Raw genomic sequence first — 14,634 nt, forward strand, 5'->3', positions numbered from 1 at the left:
CTTGTCGCTTCCAGGAGATAAATCTCAGAAATTTTGTGTATGCAATATCTTGACAAACACGGCATGCGTCAAGGTGAAAGTTGGTACACACAGTCACCTCACTAAGACAAAATAAGTTCAACATTGGGCATATTTTGATTCGAATTGTGCCCACCAGAAGGCTGAGTTTCCTAGAAACCCAGTGTACATGATTACATCACAAAGACTTAACTGATTAAGATGAAAGTTATTACACTGGATTATACCTTGATAAGACCTTGCACAAGTTCAAGGTTGGTCTTGACGATGCAACCTTGGTAGAAACAAAGATAATATTATTGGACTAACAGCAGATCACTGGGTCCACTAACATCAGCTGATTATGGCCCTCTTTAATTTGTTTGACCTTATTTTAAAGACATATTTTCTGATCCAAATGTGGATAATTATAAACCAGAAGGCACTCATACTTCCACCTTGGCCACATATTCCCCACTGCCAGAGTACCCACTTGCATTGTGCATCAAGCTTGGCAGAACTGCAAGAGAACAAAATGAAAAATCCAGTGTATGCCAATGCATTATTTTCTTTGAATGAAATATTCCGGAATGCTTAAAACATTTTGTGGGTACTGGATCCAAAGTATGTTCTGGATTAAATGACAAATAAAAGCACTCATTTTCTAGTGCCTTACCTATCTACACACTACATTTCATCAACATTGTCTCACAACCTTTTGAGTTAATTGTTGCTATATGCCAAACACTCTTCTGGATCTTAAACCCTAGAGGCCCCAAATTTGGCGACTTGAACACTCATAACTAACCAATGCTGACACCAACATACACCACAACATCCCCTAAGACCTGTCTTTTAGCTGACCCAAACATTTGCCTTTTCAACCTTGTGCAAGCTGAGAAATAAATCATAATGTATGGGTATGTGATTTTGGTGAAATAGGCTCTAGGGCTTTAGGGGGTTAATTCCCGAATATATTCTGGATCACCTCTAAAAATTATCTTTCTGCTCCCCAAATATTTTTGAAATGCATTCATTACTTTTTGTGTTATCCTGCTAAGAGACAAACAAACAGACAGACAGACAAAAGCATTACATCCTTGATGGAGAAAATGAAGATTAAACCTTTTCTTCTTCCATCGAAAGAAATGAGTTTGAGAATTTTAAGAGTTGCCTTGATTAAAACAATCTGTAGCCTTTGCTGATACAAAAAAATAATTGCAAGCATACACTTGGCTAACGGTTAAAAAACAGAATTATCGCAGGTCAACAGAAGAAAAGCAATCTGTTTCATTAATCCACATATTCAACATAAAGCAACGTTATTATTAATATTATGGTCCAAAAGCTGAGACGCTGTCTTGACTCCACCTTGACTCAGATACTATGTTTCCAGTATGCCCAGCCAGGCTCAGATTGGTGGGGATCTCTCTGCGTGCATAAAGATCTTCCTGGGCACCACAGCAACCATCCCACAGAAACAAGACCCCCTGCAGCTGAGCCAATCACAGCATCACTGAGCAACTCTGGCCAATGGTGCTGCAGAGATGCTGCAGTCCACAGCTTGTCAGCCAATCAGAGGGAGAGTGTGGGGGTGTCCCTGGCAGAGGGGAAGGTTTGCATACTCTGTAGCTGGCGCTGTAGCGAAGAAGGGCGGAGCTTCGCAGAGTAGAATTCATTCAGGAGGAGCAACTGACCTAGATTCTGATTCCCCAGGAGGAGAGGGAGGGGGAAGGGATGCAGGGTAAGCAAATCAGATACAGAGGAAGGGGGGGGGGGGGGGGTGTTTAGAAGGACAGATCCGCCATGCAAACCCAATGCAAATCGTGTTTATTTAAAAGACATGCATAGTTACACAGGTGTGCTGCTTGTGCACACAATGTCAAACTGTGCACAATGATACAAGCACGAGGAGTCCCATTAAAGCCTGAGCAGGGACACATGTGGGTTGGAACTGTCTTTCTATAAACACCTTATTAATTAGTGCTAATGAGGAAAGACATGTAATCGAACTGAAACTCATGAACTGCATTAAAAATGTCTTGACGGGCAACACGTTGCCCATTTTACTGCAATATGCCACCACAATGTAGTGGAAACGAAACAGTCAAGATGTGTGTGCAGTGCAGACTGTCAGCTTTTATTCAAGGTGTTCAACAAAAATGTTGCATAAACCTTGCAGTTATTACAGTCGTTGTTATACTTTTTAAACTATGCATATGTTTACATAGATAGATAGATACATAGTCTGCAGGAGACAATGGTGTAGCATCCAGTTTGTTCATTTTTTGCTTTTTATTGGTTGTTTTTATCCACTTTTTCATTCAAGTTCAAAATATTTCTCTTTATTACTCATAGATAGATAGACACATATAACTCAATTTTTTCCATTACTCTATACAGTAATATATATATATATATATATATCCTTCTTTGTCTTTTGGCTATTCCCGTTAGGGGTCGCCACAGCAGATCAATCGTTTCCATCTCACCCTGTCCTCTATATCTTCCTCTGTCACACCAACCACCTGCATGTCCTCCTTCATCACATCCATAAACCTCCTCTTTGGTCTCCCTCTTCTCCTCCTGCCTGGTGGCTCCATCCTCAGCATCCTTCTCCCTATATACCCTGGGTCCCTCCTCTGCACATGTCCAAAACATGTCAATCGTGCCTCTCTGACTTTGTCTCCAAACCGTCCCACCTGAGCTGTCCCTCTGATATGTTCATTCCTAATCTTGTCCATTCTTGTTACTCCAAAAGATATATATATATATATATATATATATATATATATATGTCGAAGTAGAAAGTAGAGACTGTGATTGCAGTAGAGTCTCTGATCTGAGAATCTTCTGGCAGAATCCCAGCAGAGACTCCGATTGGAGACTCTACTAGTAGAGCTTCCATTGATTACAAGTTCTTACTTTCTTACTGTGATCACTTCAGCATGGTGTGACTCTAATGGGAAGTTGATATGACAGATATTTTTCTAAGTTCCACAGTAAGGTATTGCTGTCATTCGATGTCTAGATAATGGTAGAGTCTCCGATTCTGCCAGTAGATTCTCCGATCGAAGACTGTACTACAACCCCAGTTCCAATGAAGTTGGGACGTTGTGTAAAATGTAAATAAAAACAGAATACAATGATTTTCAAATCCTTTTCAACCTATATTCAATTGAATACACCACAAAGACAAGATATTTAATGTTCAAACTGATACACTTTATTGTTTTTGTGCAAATATTTGCTCATTTTGAAATGGATGCCTGCAACACATTTCAAAAAAGCTGGGACAGTGGTATGTTTACCACTGTGTTACATCACCTTTCCTTCTAACAACACTCAATAAGCATTTGGGAACTGAGGACATTAATTGCTGAAACTTTGTACGTTGAATTCTTTCCCATTCTTGCTTCAGTTGTTCAACAGTCCGGGGTCTCTGTTGTCATACTTTGCACTTCATAATGCGCCACACATTTTCAATGGGCGACAGGTCAGGACTGCAGGCAGGCCAGTCTAGTACCCACACTCTTTTACTATGAAGCCACGCTGTTGCAACACGTGCAGAATGTGACTTGGCATTGTCTTGCTGAAATAAATAGGGACATCCCTGAAAAAGACGTTGCTTGGATGGCAGCATGTGTTGCTCCAAAACCTGGATGTTTTTAAAAAATGCATCTTTATATACATTGAACAGGGAACCTTAAATGGAGCGTATTGGTATAGCACGTTTTCATCTGAATCAGAACTTCAAAGTACTTTACAATGATGCCTCACATTCACCCACACACGAACGTAAGGGTGCTGCCGCAAGGCACTCAACTGCACACCAGGACAAACTTGGGGATTAAGGACATTGTCCAAAGGCCCTTAGTGATTGCCTGGTCTAGTGGCGGTTTAAACCAAGGATCCTTTGGTCTCAAGCCCAATCCTTAACCACTAGGCCATCACCTCCCAATCTTCTACTCTGGAAAGAAGCATACTAACCAGTTGGCCACCAGCCCTGCCCTAAAGAGGCAAAATTACAAGTCACTATTCAAATGCATATGTACCTGACTGTGTACATTTACCACAACCGTGATGTCCGGTGGGTACATGTGGTCAAATTGATTTGCAGGGACATTTCTGCTATGATCACCAGAATGTGTTCTGACAAAATCTCCTTCAAGGGATGCACACAATAAAACCACATTTTTGTCCTAAAATAATTGAGCTGGAACATAAGCAATGACACGTATAACCCACAACACCAAAATCAGTGAGTCAGTTTGTCTGTCTGCCTGTCTATCTGTCACATAGAGATGGTGGTGAGTCATGTAGTAACAAGAATTGTGCGTGCGTTTGTGCCATCTGCCATTTGAATTATTAAAAGGCTGAAGATTTTAGACACAGTCCAGCTTCTAGCTGCTCTTATGTCCCAATGCCTGTCAGAGAGTCTACTGTACTACTGCTTCACTGCACCACATCTGAAGAGATTCACACTGCAATGCTACGTCACCACCTTCAGAACGAAGCTCCACACTGTGTGACCCAGTTACGAGACTCAAGTACTACTTCATTCCTGTATATTTAACCTACAAACGTTGTTCCCACATATCTGATTGGAAACACTGTTCTGAACAATACATGCTGACATCGGCAGCAGACATAAAAATCAAAAATTGAGGTTGATTAATGATACATACTTTATTTTTTGTAATCTGAAGCAGTTAGATCATGTCTTGACTCGTGTTTTGACATGGTTTATTTGTCTGTAAGATTAATTGAAAATCTTTGAACAACTTTCATGACACTTAGTGGTTCGGTGAGGCATGGGCCAAGAAAAAAAAAAATCATTAAATATTAATATTGATGTGGATCCAGGAAATCTTTTAAACATGTTCATCATCAGCATTTTTGACAAACATCAATATCTCATTAAATGTGTAATAATTTATGAAATAGCTATAAATTGTAATTGGAACATGTAAATATTTGTTTGTTTGCCACTCAGCAAGATGATATAGAAACTAAGGTTTTAAGGTTTTTAAGGTTTTAAAAAAAAAAGTCATCAGGCCACAGGGCCTTCTTTTATTATGCGCCTGTCTTGTGGAATGATCTCCCTGCAGAAATAAAATGTTCAGATTCAATTAAGGGCTCTGTTTTTGTTGCTGCTGTTTTTTTTTTTTGTTTTTTTTTCTGTTTTCAGTTTCTTTGTGACAAAATTCTTGTAAAATGTGTCAAAACCTTGTAACTGTTAGAATGGCCAAAGCTGTGGGTCACCCCTCTGAGTCTGGTCTGCTTGAGATTTTTTCTTTATTATCACTAGAGGGAGTTTTTCCATCACTGTTGCCTGTGTACTTGCTCAGGGGGGGTTGGTAAGGTTAGACCCGACTCGTGTGAGGCAGCGTTGTTGTGATTTGATAACTTTAGAGTGGCTCTGGATCCTTTTAGGAGGTTAGGGATGGACCTGCAGCCTGCCTGGATGGTATCACTAGGGCAGCACGGTGGCTTAGTGGTTAGCACTGTTGCCTGACAGCAAGAAGGTCATGGGCTTGATTCCCACCTGTGGCATTTGCATGTTCTCCTCGTGTTTGCGTAGGTTCCCTCTGGGTGTTCTGGCTTCCTCCTACATCCAAAGACATGCAGGTTTAGTCAATTAGAAACTTAGAAGTGTACGTGTGGGTGTGAATGTGTTTGTTTGTCTGTATGTGACCCTGTGACAGACTGGCATCCTGTCCAGGGTTGTACCCTGCTTCATGCCCTATGAATGCTGGGATAGGCTCCAGCACCCCCATGACCCTTAACTGGAGTGAGTGGTTGAAGATGAGTGAGTGAATGATTCTACCATTAGATCCAGAACGGCTCCAATTTTTTTTTCTTTCTTTTTGCATATGCTCTGCCCCTCCTCCAGGTTTCATGAAAATTAACCTGGTGGTTTTTGCATCATCCTGCTGAGAGGAAAACTGACAGAAGAAAGACATATTTGCATGTTCCAACCCAAATTCAAATCACTGGACAGCTTTCATATATCATTATCTATTTCATGAGATATTGACATTTGACAAAAATGCTGTTGATACAAGCATTTTTTTTTTTTACATTCCTGGGTCAACATCAATACTAATATTTAATAATGATTTTTTTGTTTTCCCAGCACATGCATCACTCAACATCTAAGTTTATTAAAAATCAAAGCAACAGGTTTTAGAGTAATCCTAGTGACAGTCAAACCAATCACACCACAGAGCTACCCATCTTGCATGTAGAAATCATGAGGTCAGGTCTGGAAGCACCAAATGCACCAAACGTGTTGCAGCATCCAAACACTATGATCCTTGTTGACAACCATCCAAGCAGACCACAGGTCTATCCCCTCCTCCTAAAAGAAGCCATCTACTGTACCAGAGCAACTGTGGAAGATGGGGATGAACCACGGTGGGGGGGGGGGGGGGGGGGGGTTACAACGCACGGCACTAGTGCATGCTTCTAGACCAGACCTGATCATTTCTGCATGCAGGTACCTCTGTGGAGTAGGAGTTGAAGGCTATATAGACCCTGAGGCTCATTGGTACCGGTTCTTATCTCTGTATTCCGTAGCGCCAACCAGATGAGAGTTTGCAACTCCCCCTGGAAGGGATGTCAGTCTGCTTCAGGGATGTCAGTCCACCAGCCTCAGCTGTTTGACTGAGGCAATGCAGTGTTTTCCCAAAGACACAGACAGCATGAGCAGGATTCAAACCCAGGTCTAGATATTATCAGGCTAGCCCTTTATCCACTCAGCTACCTGCTGTATAAGTAGAAGTTGGACTCCCAATATATAGATTTGGTTTTGATTCCAAGATTGTGTTCATGCTTCCTGTCTATGTCTAGCGCCAACCAGATGAGAGTTTGCAACTCCCCCTGGAAGGGATGTCAGTCTGCTTCAGGGATGTCAGTCCACCAGCCTCAGCTGTTGGACTGAGGTAATGCAGTGTTTTCCCAAAGACACAGACAGCATGAGCAGGATTCAAACCCAGGTCTAGATATTATCATGCTAGCCCTTTATCCACTCAGCTACCTGCTGTATGAGTAGAAGTTGGACTCCCAATATATAGATTTGGTTTTGATTCCAAGATTGTGTTCATGCTTCCTGTCTATGACTTTGGACAAGGCACTTAATCTGAATTGTCCCAGTCCATCCAGCTATAAATGGGTACTGGCCTTGGTTGGGGTGAAGTAACCTGCAATGGATTGGAGCCCAGCTGAAGGGGAGTTGTAGGCTCTAATTCACTTCATGCTGTGGTATCTGGTCATAAGCACCAGCCTGATGGACCTGAGGGCCTCCACAGTACTGAACTCTATCGGGATAGAATTATGATTTTGACAATGTTTAACATGAAACCCCAATAATATTTAACTGAAAGGTTGATAAAATCTGATGTTTCACAATATTGTTTTTAAGAAGTGATATTTAAAGGTGTCATATTTTGCCAGTGCGGTTATTGTCAGCTTCTTGCAATTAAATATAATAGAGTATATGCTAAACATCCTCAACATCCCAAGTGATATATCTGTGCATGCAGACACTGCTGGCATCAGTATTTTATTCTCAAATGGGTGAATTGTTTGTATTTGAATTCTGAGTGTTATGTGTGAAACAACCCATTACACTGTTCCTAAGTGGTGAAAAGTAGCAGTTCCTTCCCAGGTGCAAAAAACATCATTTTCTTAGACTCTTGCAAATGAGTGCATCTCTTGAGTTTCTATGGGGTATTTTTGTCTACAAAACTAAAAATCTCTCTAAATGCTTTTTTTTCATCCTTTGGCAGCACAAGGATGCAGTGAGGATTGTAGGAGGGTGCCTCCACCTAAACCGAAGAGGAACCCCAACACTCAACTGAGTGTTTCCTTTGATGAATCCTACATCAAGAGCCACGGTGGCTCCACACCTTTCCACAGTGTCGGCTTACCCTGTGAACGCAACTCGTCGCCACCACAGAGTGATGACAGCCCTACAGATGACTGTGAAGATGAACCTGTGTATATTGAAATGGGTGGAATAGACATTGGAGCTCGAGAACCTCTGAAGAGTGAGGACGAGGAGCCAGGAGAAGCTGTGTACGAGGAGATGAAGTACCCAGCTCTAGATGATATGGAGTACCGTACTGATCCTGTGGGGTGTCGCTCTGCGTGCCCCACCCCATTACCCTATGACCCCGAACCTCTCAGTCGTTGCTCCACACCTCGAAACATTCCTCTTTGTGATATTCCCGCACCCTTCCCCAATTTACTTACCCATCGGCCGCCTCTGCTGGTGTTTCCCCCTGCACCCGTGCAGTGTTCTCCCAACTCTGACGAGTCTCCCCTTACACCGCTTGATGTAGCCAAACTGCCCATGCTGGAGAACCAGCCCTACAGCAAGTCCCCGACATCCTCTACTGAACAACTGCCCTCAGCTCACATACGCAGGGAGCTCACTGCCACCCCAACTCTCACTGTGTCTGGACGGTCTTCTGCACCCCCTCTACCCTGTACCCTGTACAAAACCTCCTCCACATCCTCCTATCAGCGCAGCCACTCAGCTTGCCCATCGCCGGTCAGCATAGGCCGCTGTCTCACCCCATTGAGCCTCATGCGCACACCTCCCTTTGATGCTCAAATGCAATTTCCCGGGGGTTTGCCCCGGAGCGCCTCAGCCACGCCTCATGGCAAAGGTTCACCACCACAAGATAGTGCCGGGCGACTCCACGGCTCGATGCAGAATGTGTCAACAGGCCGTTCACGGACGCCCACCAGCCCACTGGATGAACTAACCAACCTGTTCACCACAGGGAGAAACATGCTAAAGAAAAATTCCAGTGGAAGAAAATCCAAAGAGCCTGGAGAAAGTGAGTCACTTTACCAGTTTGCCAAAAATGTTTTGATCATGTTTTGATCATGTGTTTTGATCATGTTTATTTCAGGGGTTTTTTCTTCTTCTTCTTCTTCCAGAGGTTTGGGAAAACCTGTTCAAAAGTTTGACAATAACAATAAATCTAAAGATTTATTGCTACAGGCTCCATGGGGGATCCCCCTGTAGGGCTCAGTGGAGGCTCTTTAATTCATAATGCAGCACCAATGTGCAATTATACAGTAAAATTCAAGTGCATTGAAAGTTTATTGTCCTGTAGTCATACTAGTAGATTTACAACCCCAATTCCAGTGAAGTTGGGATGTTGTATAAAATGTAAATAAAAACAGAATACAATGATTTGCAAATCCTCTTCTACCTATATTCAATTGAATACACCACAAAAACAAGATATTTAATGTTTATACTGATAAACTTCATTGTTTTTGTGCAAATATTTGCTCATTTTGAAATGGATGCCTGCAACATGTTTCAAAAAGCTGGGACAGTGGTATGTTTACCACTGTGTTACATCACCTTTCCTTCAAAGAACACTCAATAAGCGTTTGTGAAATGAGGAAACTAATTGTTGAAGCTTTGTAGGTCAAATTCTTTCCCATTCTTACTTGATGTACAACATCAGTTGTTCAACAGTCCGGGGTCTCTGTTGTTGTATTTTGTGCTTCATAATGCGCGACACATTTTCAATGGGCAACAGGTCTGGACTGCAGGCAGGCCAGACTAGTACCCGTACTCTTTTACTACAAAGCCACGCTGTTGTAACACGTGCAGAATGTGACTTGGCATTGTCTTGCTGAAATAAGCAGGGACGTCCCTGAAAAAGACGTTGCTTGGATGGCAGCATGTGTTGCTCCAAAACCTGGATGTACCTTTCAGCATTGATGGTGCCATCACAGATGTGTAAGTTGCCCATGCCATGGGCACTAGCACACCCCCTATACCATCACAGATGCTGGCTTTGAACTTTGCGCTGGTGTATTCAATTGAATATAGGTTGAAGAGGATTTGCAAATCATTGTATTCTGTTTTATTTACATTTTACACAACGTCCCAAATTCATTGGAATTGGGGTTGTAGAGCCACTGCGTCCCAACTTTTTTGGAAATGTGTTGCAGGCATCCATTTCAAAATGAGCAAATATTTGCACAAAAAGAACAAAGTCTATCAGTTTGAACTTTAAATATCTTGTCTTTGTGGTGTATTCAATTGAATATAGGTTGAAGAGGATTTTCAAATCATTGTATTCTGTTTTAGTTACATTTTACACAGCTTCCCAACTTCATTGGAACTGGGGTTGTACGTCAATTGCTCTTTTATGAAATATCATGCTTGAGCTAAATTTGATCAGGAGAAGGTTAGCTTTCCACCAATACCCACACTGTACATTAACATTTTATTGAGAAGGAGCAATTACACGAGTGAAGCGCCGCGCAGCAGCGCAAAGCTCGCTCTTATGGTAGGCGAAGGCACAAACCAGAAATGGCACAAAACAATCCGGAAATGTTACAAAAAATCTGCCCAGTGGAGAAGAAGCCACAAACTGGACAAAATTGTCATAAAAAGCCATAAAAAGCCACAAATCAATGTTAGACGAAGCCGCACACCAGAAATGACATGGTGAGATCCTGAAGAGCTTCACTCGTTCATGTCTGCGACATATACATATTAAAATACTGCAAATTTAAATTATGGGGAAATCGTCTGCCACATTTTTTAGGCCTTGAAAGTTATAATAATTACCCTTCTGACAGGAAATAAATACAAATTAGGAAAATATGGGGAAATTTACAGCCAGAACAATACAACAACTACACAGCTCAAACAAATAGCACAGTCAGGTTCCTGCTCCCCTGTAGGTGGTGCTATTCTCCTTCACACTTTCTGAAGGTTGAACTGTAGTCCATGCAGCTCTTATACTGACAATGTTCTGGTTCCTGAAAGGAATTTTTTTAATCCAGAAAATTATCCTTTTTTTTTATGCAAACACACTAAAGCAAATAGCATAATGAAAACAAATGTTTATTGTGTGTTATTGGAGGGACACAAATTAGTTCAACTCATGTTAATATAGTAACATGAGTTGCCGATCAGGACAAAGACGCAATGGAAAAGAGGGCACTGTTTCATCAAAACAGCCAAGGAATATGGTGGGGGATCAAACCTAAGGTAGAAAACAGGGAATTTCAAATGGCAAATGTTAGTTTTCTGTTCTATTTTTGCTGAGGTTGCTGAAAGTCTTTTTTTGAAGGGGAGGGGGGTGTACGGCACCATCAAGAAAGACCATGGAGTTTTATAGCATTTTATTCATGAGTTTTAACTTTAAACTGATGCCAGAAACAACCACCAAATAATCTTGCTCCATCTAAATTACCCTAAACTGTATCAACTGATATATGAAGCACCTAACGTGTCGTGTCTGTCCTTCTGTGTGTGGGGGAGTGTAAAGAGTTGGATTGTAGGTGAGACCGTATGACCTGGCAGGACACATGAAACTCCAACAACGACAAGCTCAACTAACAGGCTAATCTCAGTCTGAGTGTTTATTAAATCATATTTTTGGGGAGCTGACCAGTGGTTCTCATAATCGGTTTGCTTTTGGTATAGCCACTATTGTTGTGTGGGCCGCTGAAGAGGAGGTACTGCTGGCCCACCACCACCAGTCGGCGCCCTGCTTGGAGTGCGGGCTTCAAGCATGGGAGGGCGCCGAGACAGAGAGTGACAGCTGTCACTCGTTTACACCAGCTGTCACCAATCACCTGCAGTTCTACAAAAGCCGGATCATTACTCCACCTCCTCGCCGAGAAATCAACTACCGTTGAAGGTAATCTTCTCTGCTGTGATTATTGTTGTCTAACATTGTTCTGTGTGCAGCCGCATTCCTGTAGATTGAGTCTGAAGCTGGATTGGCGGATAGTGGGAGTGCGACGTTCTTCGCCTCTTACTCCATCCAGGGAGGAGACTAGCAGGAGCTGCACGGGTGAAATTGTGTCTGGAGGTGGAGGTTTTCCTCCTTGAAGACCTGCAGAAAAAGGATTACTGGGTGTGTGGATACACACTCACCATAACTGTTTTGTCATCTTCTGCCAGCAGTACCAGGGTCTGCAACCGAAGACGGTGACCACCTGGGGAATCAGGACTTGGCGGCTCCGGTGTTGTTCAGGCCGTTGGTGGTGGAAGCTGTGTGGGTCCCGGCTCTCCGATTGCCAGAGGTCTCCTATCTTCGAGCCTGACCGCACGTCACCTTGTGTACAATTGGCATTATCTGTGTCTGTATTTAGTTGTGTGATTCACAACATTAAATTGTTACTCTTTGTCTTATCCATTGTCCGTTCATTTGCGCCCCCTGTTGCGGGTCCGTGTTACGACCCTCTCCCAACAACTATAAATTAGGACCTACTTATTTCTTGAACAATCATGGATTGAGTTGACCTAACACCTTTAAGATATTGATAACTGTTGCTACAAATGCCATTGGCATCTTATCAACAAGCTCAGCCAACACACTAACCATAGTTCGGATATTTATTAAATCAAGTCACCAGTCACCACCAATTGTCAACAAAGTGACCAAAATAACTGAAATTTCAGGGAATAATCATACACAGACTGAAGGTTAACAACAGCAAATTTCTTGAAATTTGTAGGATTTATTACAATTTTTATTGGTTCTGGGTTTTTTGGATGTGTTATACCTGGTCTGTGACAGACTGGCATCCTGTCCAGGGTGTACCCCGCCTCACTCACTATGACTGCTGGGGTAGGCTCCAGCTCCCCGCGACCCTTAATTGGACTAAGGGGTTGAAGATGAGTGTGTATTATGCCTGGTTGCCAGTTGGTAGATTTGATGGGTTTTAATGAAATCTTTATTGCATGATGCAAATTTGCGCCAATGTGTGATTGAAGTTACATGTGGCTTGAAAAGAACTTGTTTGTCACGTTTTTATTCTTTTTTGTCATTTCCAAAGCCTTGGTCTAGGGGCAGCCAAAGACGCCACTGCTTGTGCATGAAATACGATAGCAGAAATCAAACTGATATCAAGTGAAATTATTTAAGGGAGTGTAAGAATTTTTTCAATGGGTTTCCAACAAATAAAATGAGTCCAAGTGAAATTTGACATTATTATCATTTAACCCTGTAATTTAATCATTTTCTATCACTTCAGAGCTATATATTCAAGTTGTTCTTAAAAGTGCCCTAAAGTATTACATTTCCACTAGTGCATTTTGTGCAGAAACCATAAAAGAACGATACAAAGACTAACACATCCATCCTTACTTGACATTCTTAGCAACAATAACATAGCAACAGAGGAGGGAGGAGAAACCCCTGTTTCTTATTTGTGCATTCCCTCCCCATGGGTAATTCAGCCAATCATAGCTCAGGGCACAGTGGGCTGCAGCGGAGCAGAGATGCTCTTGATGGGGACGGCTGAATAGCTCTGAAGTCAAATATGCACCTTATTAGAAGATTTCTTTTTTTTTTTCCTTTCTGCCCAATCAGCATGCAGCTCTTTGCTGACTGGATGGAGCAGCTGGGTAGATGTGGAGAGGTGAAAATGAAGTGAAGTCTGATTTGTGATGCAGCGATAGACTTGCCCCAGTTGGTTTACATCCGCACTGAACGCTTACGCTATTGTATAATCCTTATATTTGCTTCCATATTATCATGTCATAATTAGTCAAGCGTTACTCTTGACATGTATAAAAATTACCTATGAACTTTCTGACAGGATCTGGTTGTAAAGTTCCATATGGTTTGCAAACAGTGCATGTGTGTTACCAACCTGTACAATTAAATGTTTATCATTTATTTATTTGTATTTATTTTCTAACACCTGTGTTCCAACAACACATGTTTCAAGGACTGAGAAGTTGTGCTTTCTTGTAGAGGTGGGCAGATCAATCCTAATATTGATAATATTGATACCAACACTGGTATTGATATTGAATGATCCTCGTGTAAAAAAATCGATACTCAAGCTTTTTTTCTCTCCCGCACGCACTGACTGCTGCGCACGCAGATTTATCAAAGTCTACTCTCTGTCTGTAAGAGCAGTGCTGCACTGTGTCACACAACACGGAGCAGCGCACCCTTGTATTGTGGTTTGTCAGCCCTCTACCTCAGGAGATTTTGTTTTAAGTTGTGTTGAGTGATTTGTTTTTTTTTAAACAAAAATGTTGATAATGATAAAGTATTTTGTTGTCACGTACAATGTTTGGCAAAATTCTATCTTAAGTCTTTTGGATCCTTTGGATGTATGAAGTTTAAATATGAAAAAATATTGGTATCGGATCAATACCAAAATTCCCAGTATCGCCCACCTCTACTTTCTTGCTGTATGAATGGCTGCATGCTTAAAGCCCACATGTCATACTAAGGACACAAATTTAACAAAATAAAGGGAGGTGAGGGTTTTTTTTTTTTTCCTGAGGAGATAAAAGCATCAGCAGCTACTCTGACCCACTTACTGAGTATTTAATTGGCTTAGAGACACTACACATATGACACATGTGGACATGGTGTGTGCATCAAACTGCGCATGTAGGCAATATACATTTCATTCATTTTTATGAACAACTGGATAAATAACCATCATACACATGAATAACTCAAATCAATAATGCACATAAATTTCTTATTCTACAGGAATGAGTTACATATTTTCTGATTTGTCATACATATATACACACACACATACGTGTGTGTGTGTGTGTGTGTGTGAATTCAGGTACAATCTGTATGAGAGCATGCAGTTTATAAG

The 14,634-nt window shown here is 41.7% G+C and overlaps 1 protein-coding gene across 1 annotated transcript in view; it reads left to right on the top strand.

Annotated features, from left to right (window-relative positions):
* The window catches only part of LOC117522310 (serine/arginine repetitive matrix protein 2-like), a 53,639-nt gene that overhangs the window by 32,377 nt on the left and 6,628 nt on the right, over nucleotides 1-14,634 (top strand). Inside the window, exon 4 of the mRNA XM_034183707.1 lies at nucleotides 7,791-8,849. Coding sequence (XP_034039598.1) covers nucleotides 7,791-8,849 — 1,059 coding nt within the window. The remainder of the gene's footprint in view (nucleotides 1-7,790; nucleotides 8,850-14,634) is intronic.

The sequence above is a fragment of the Thalassophryne amazonica genome, chromosome 12, assembly GCF_902500255.1.
Source record: "Thalassophryne amazonica chromosome 12, fThaAma1.1, whole genome shotgun sequence".
Taxonomy (NCBI): domain Eukaryota; kingdom Metazoa; phylum Chordata; class Actinopteri; order Batrachoidiformes; family Batrachoididae; genus Thalassophryne; species Thalassophryne amazonica.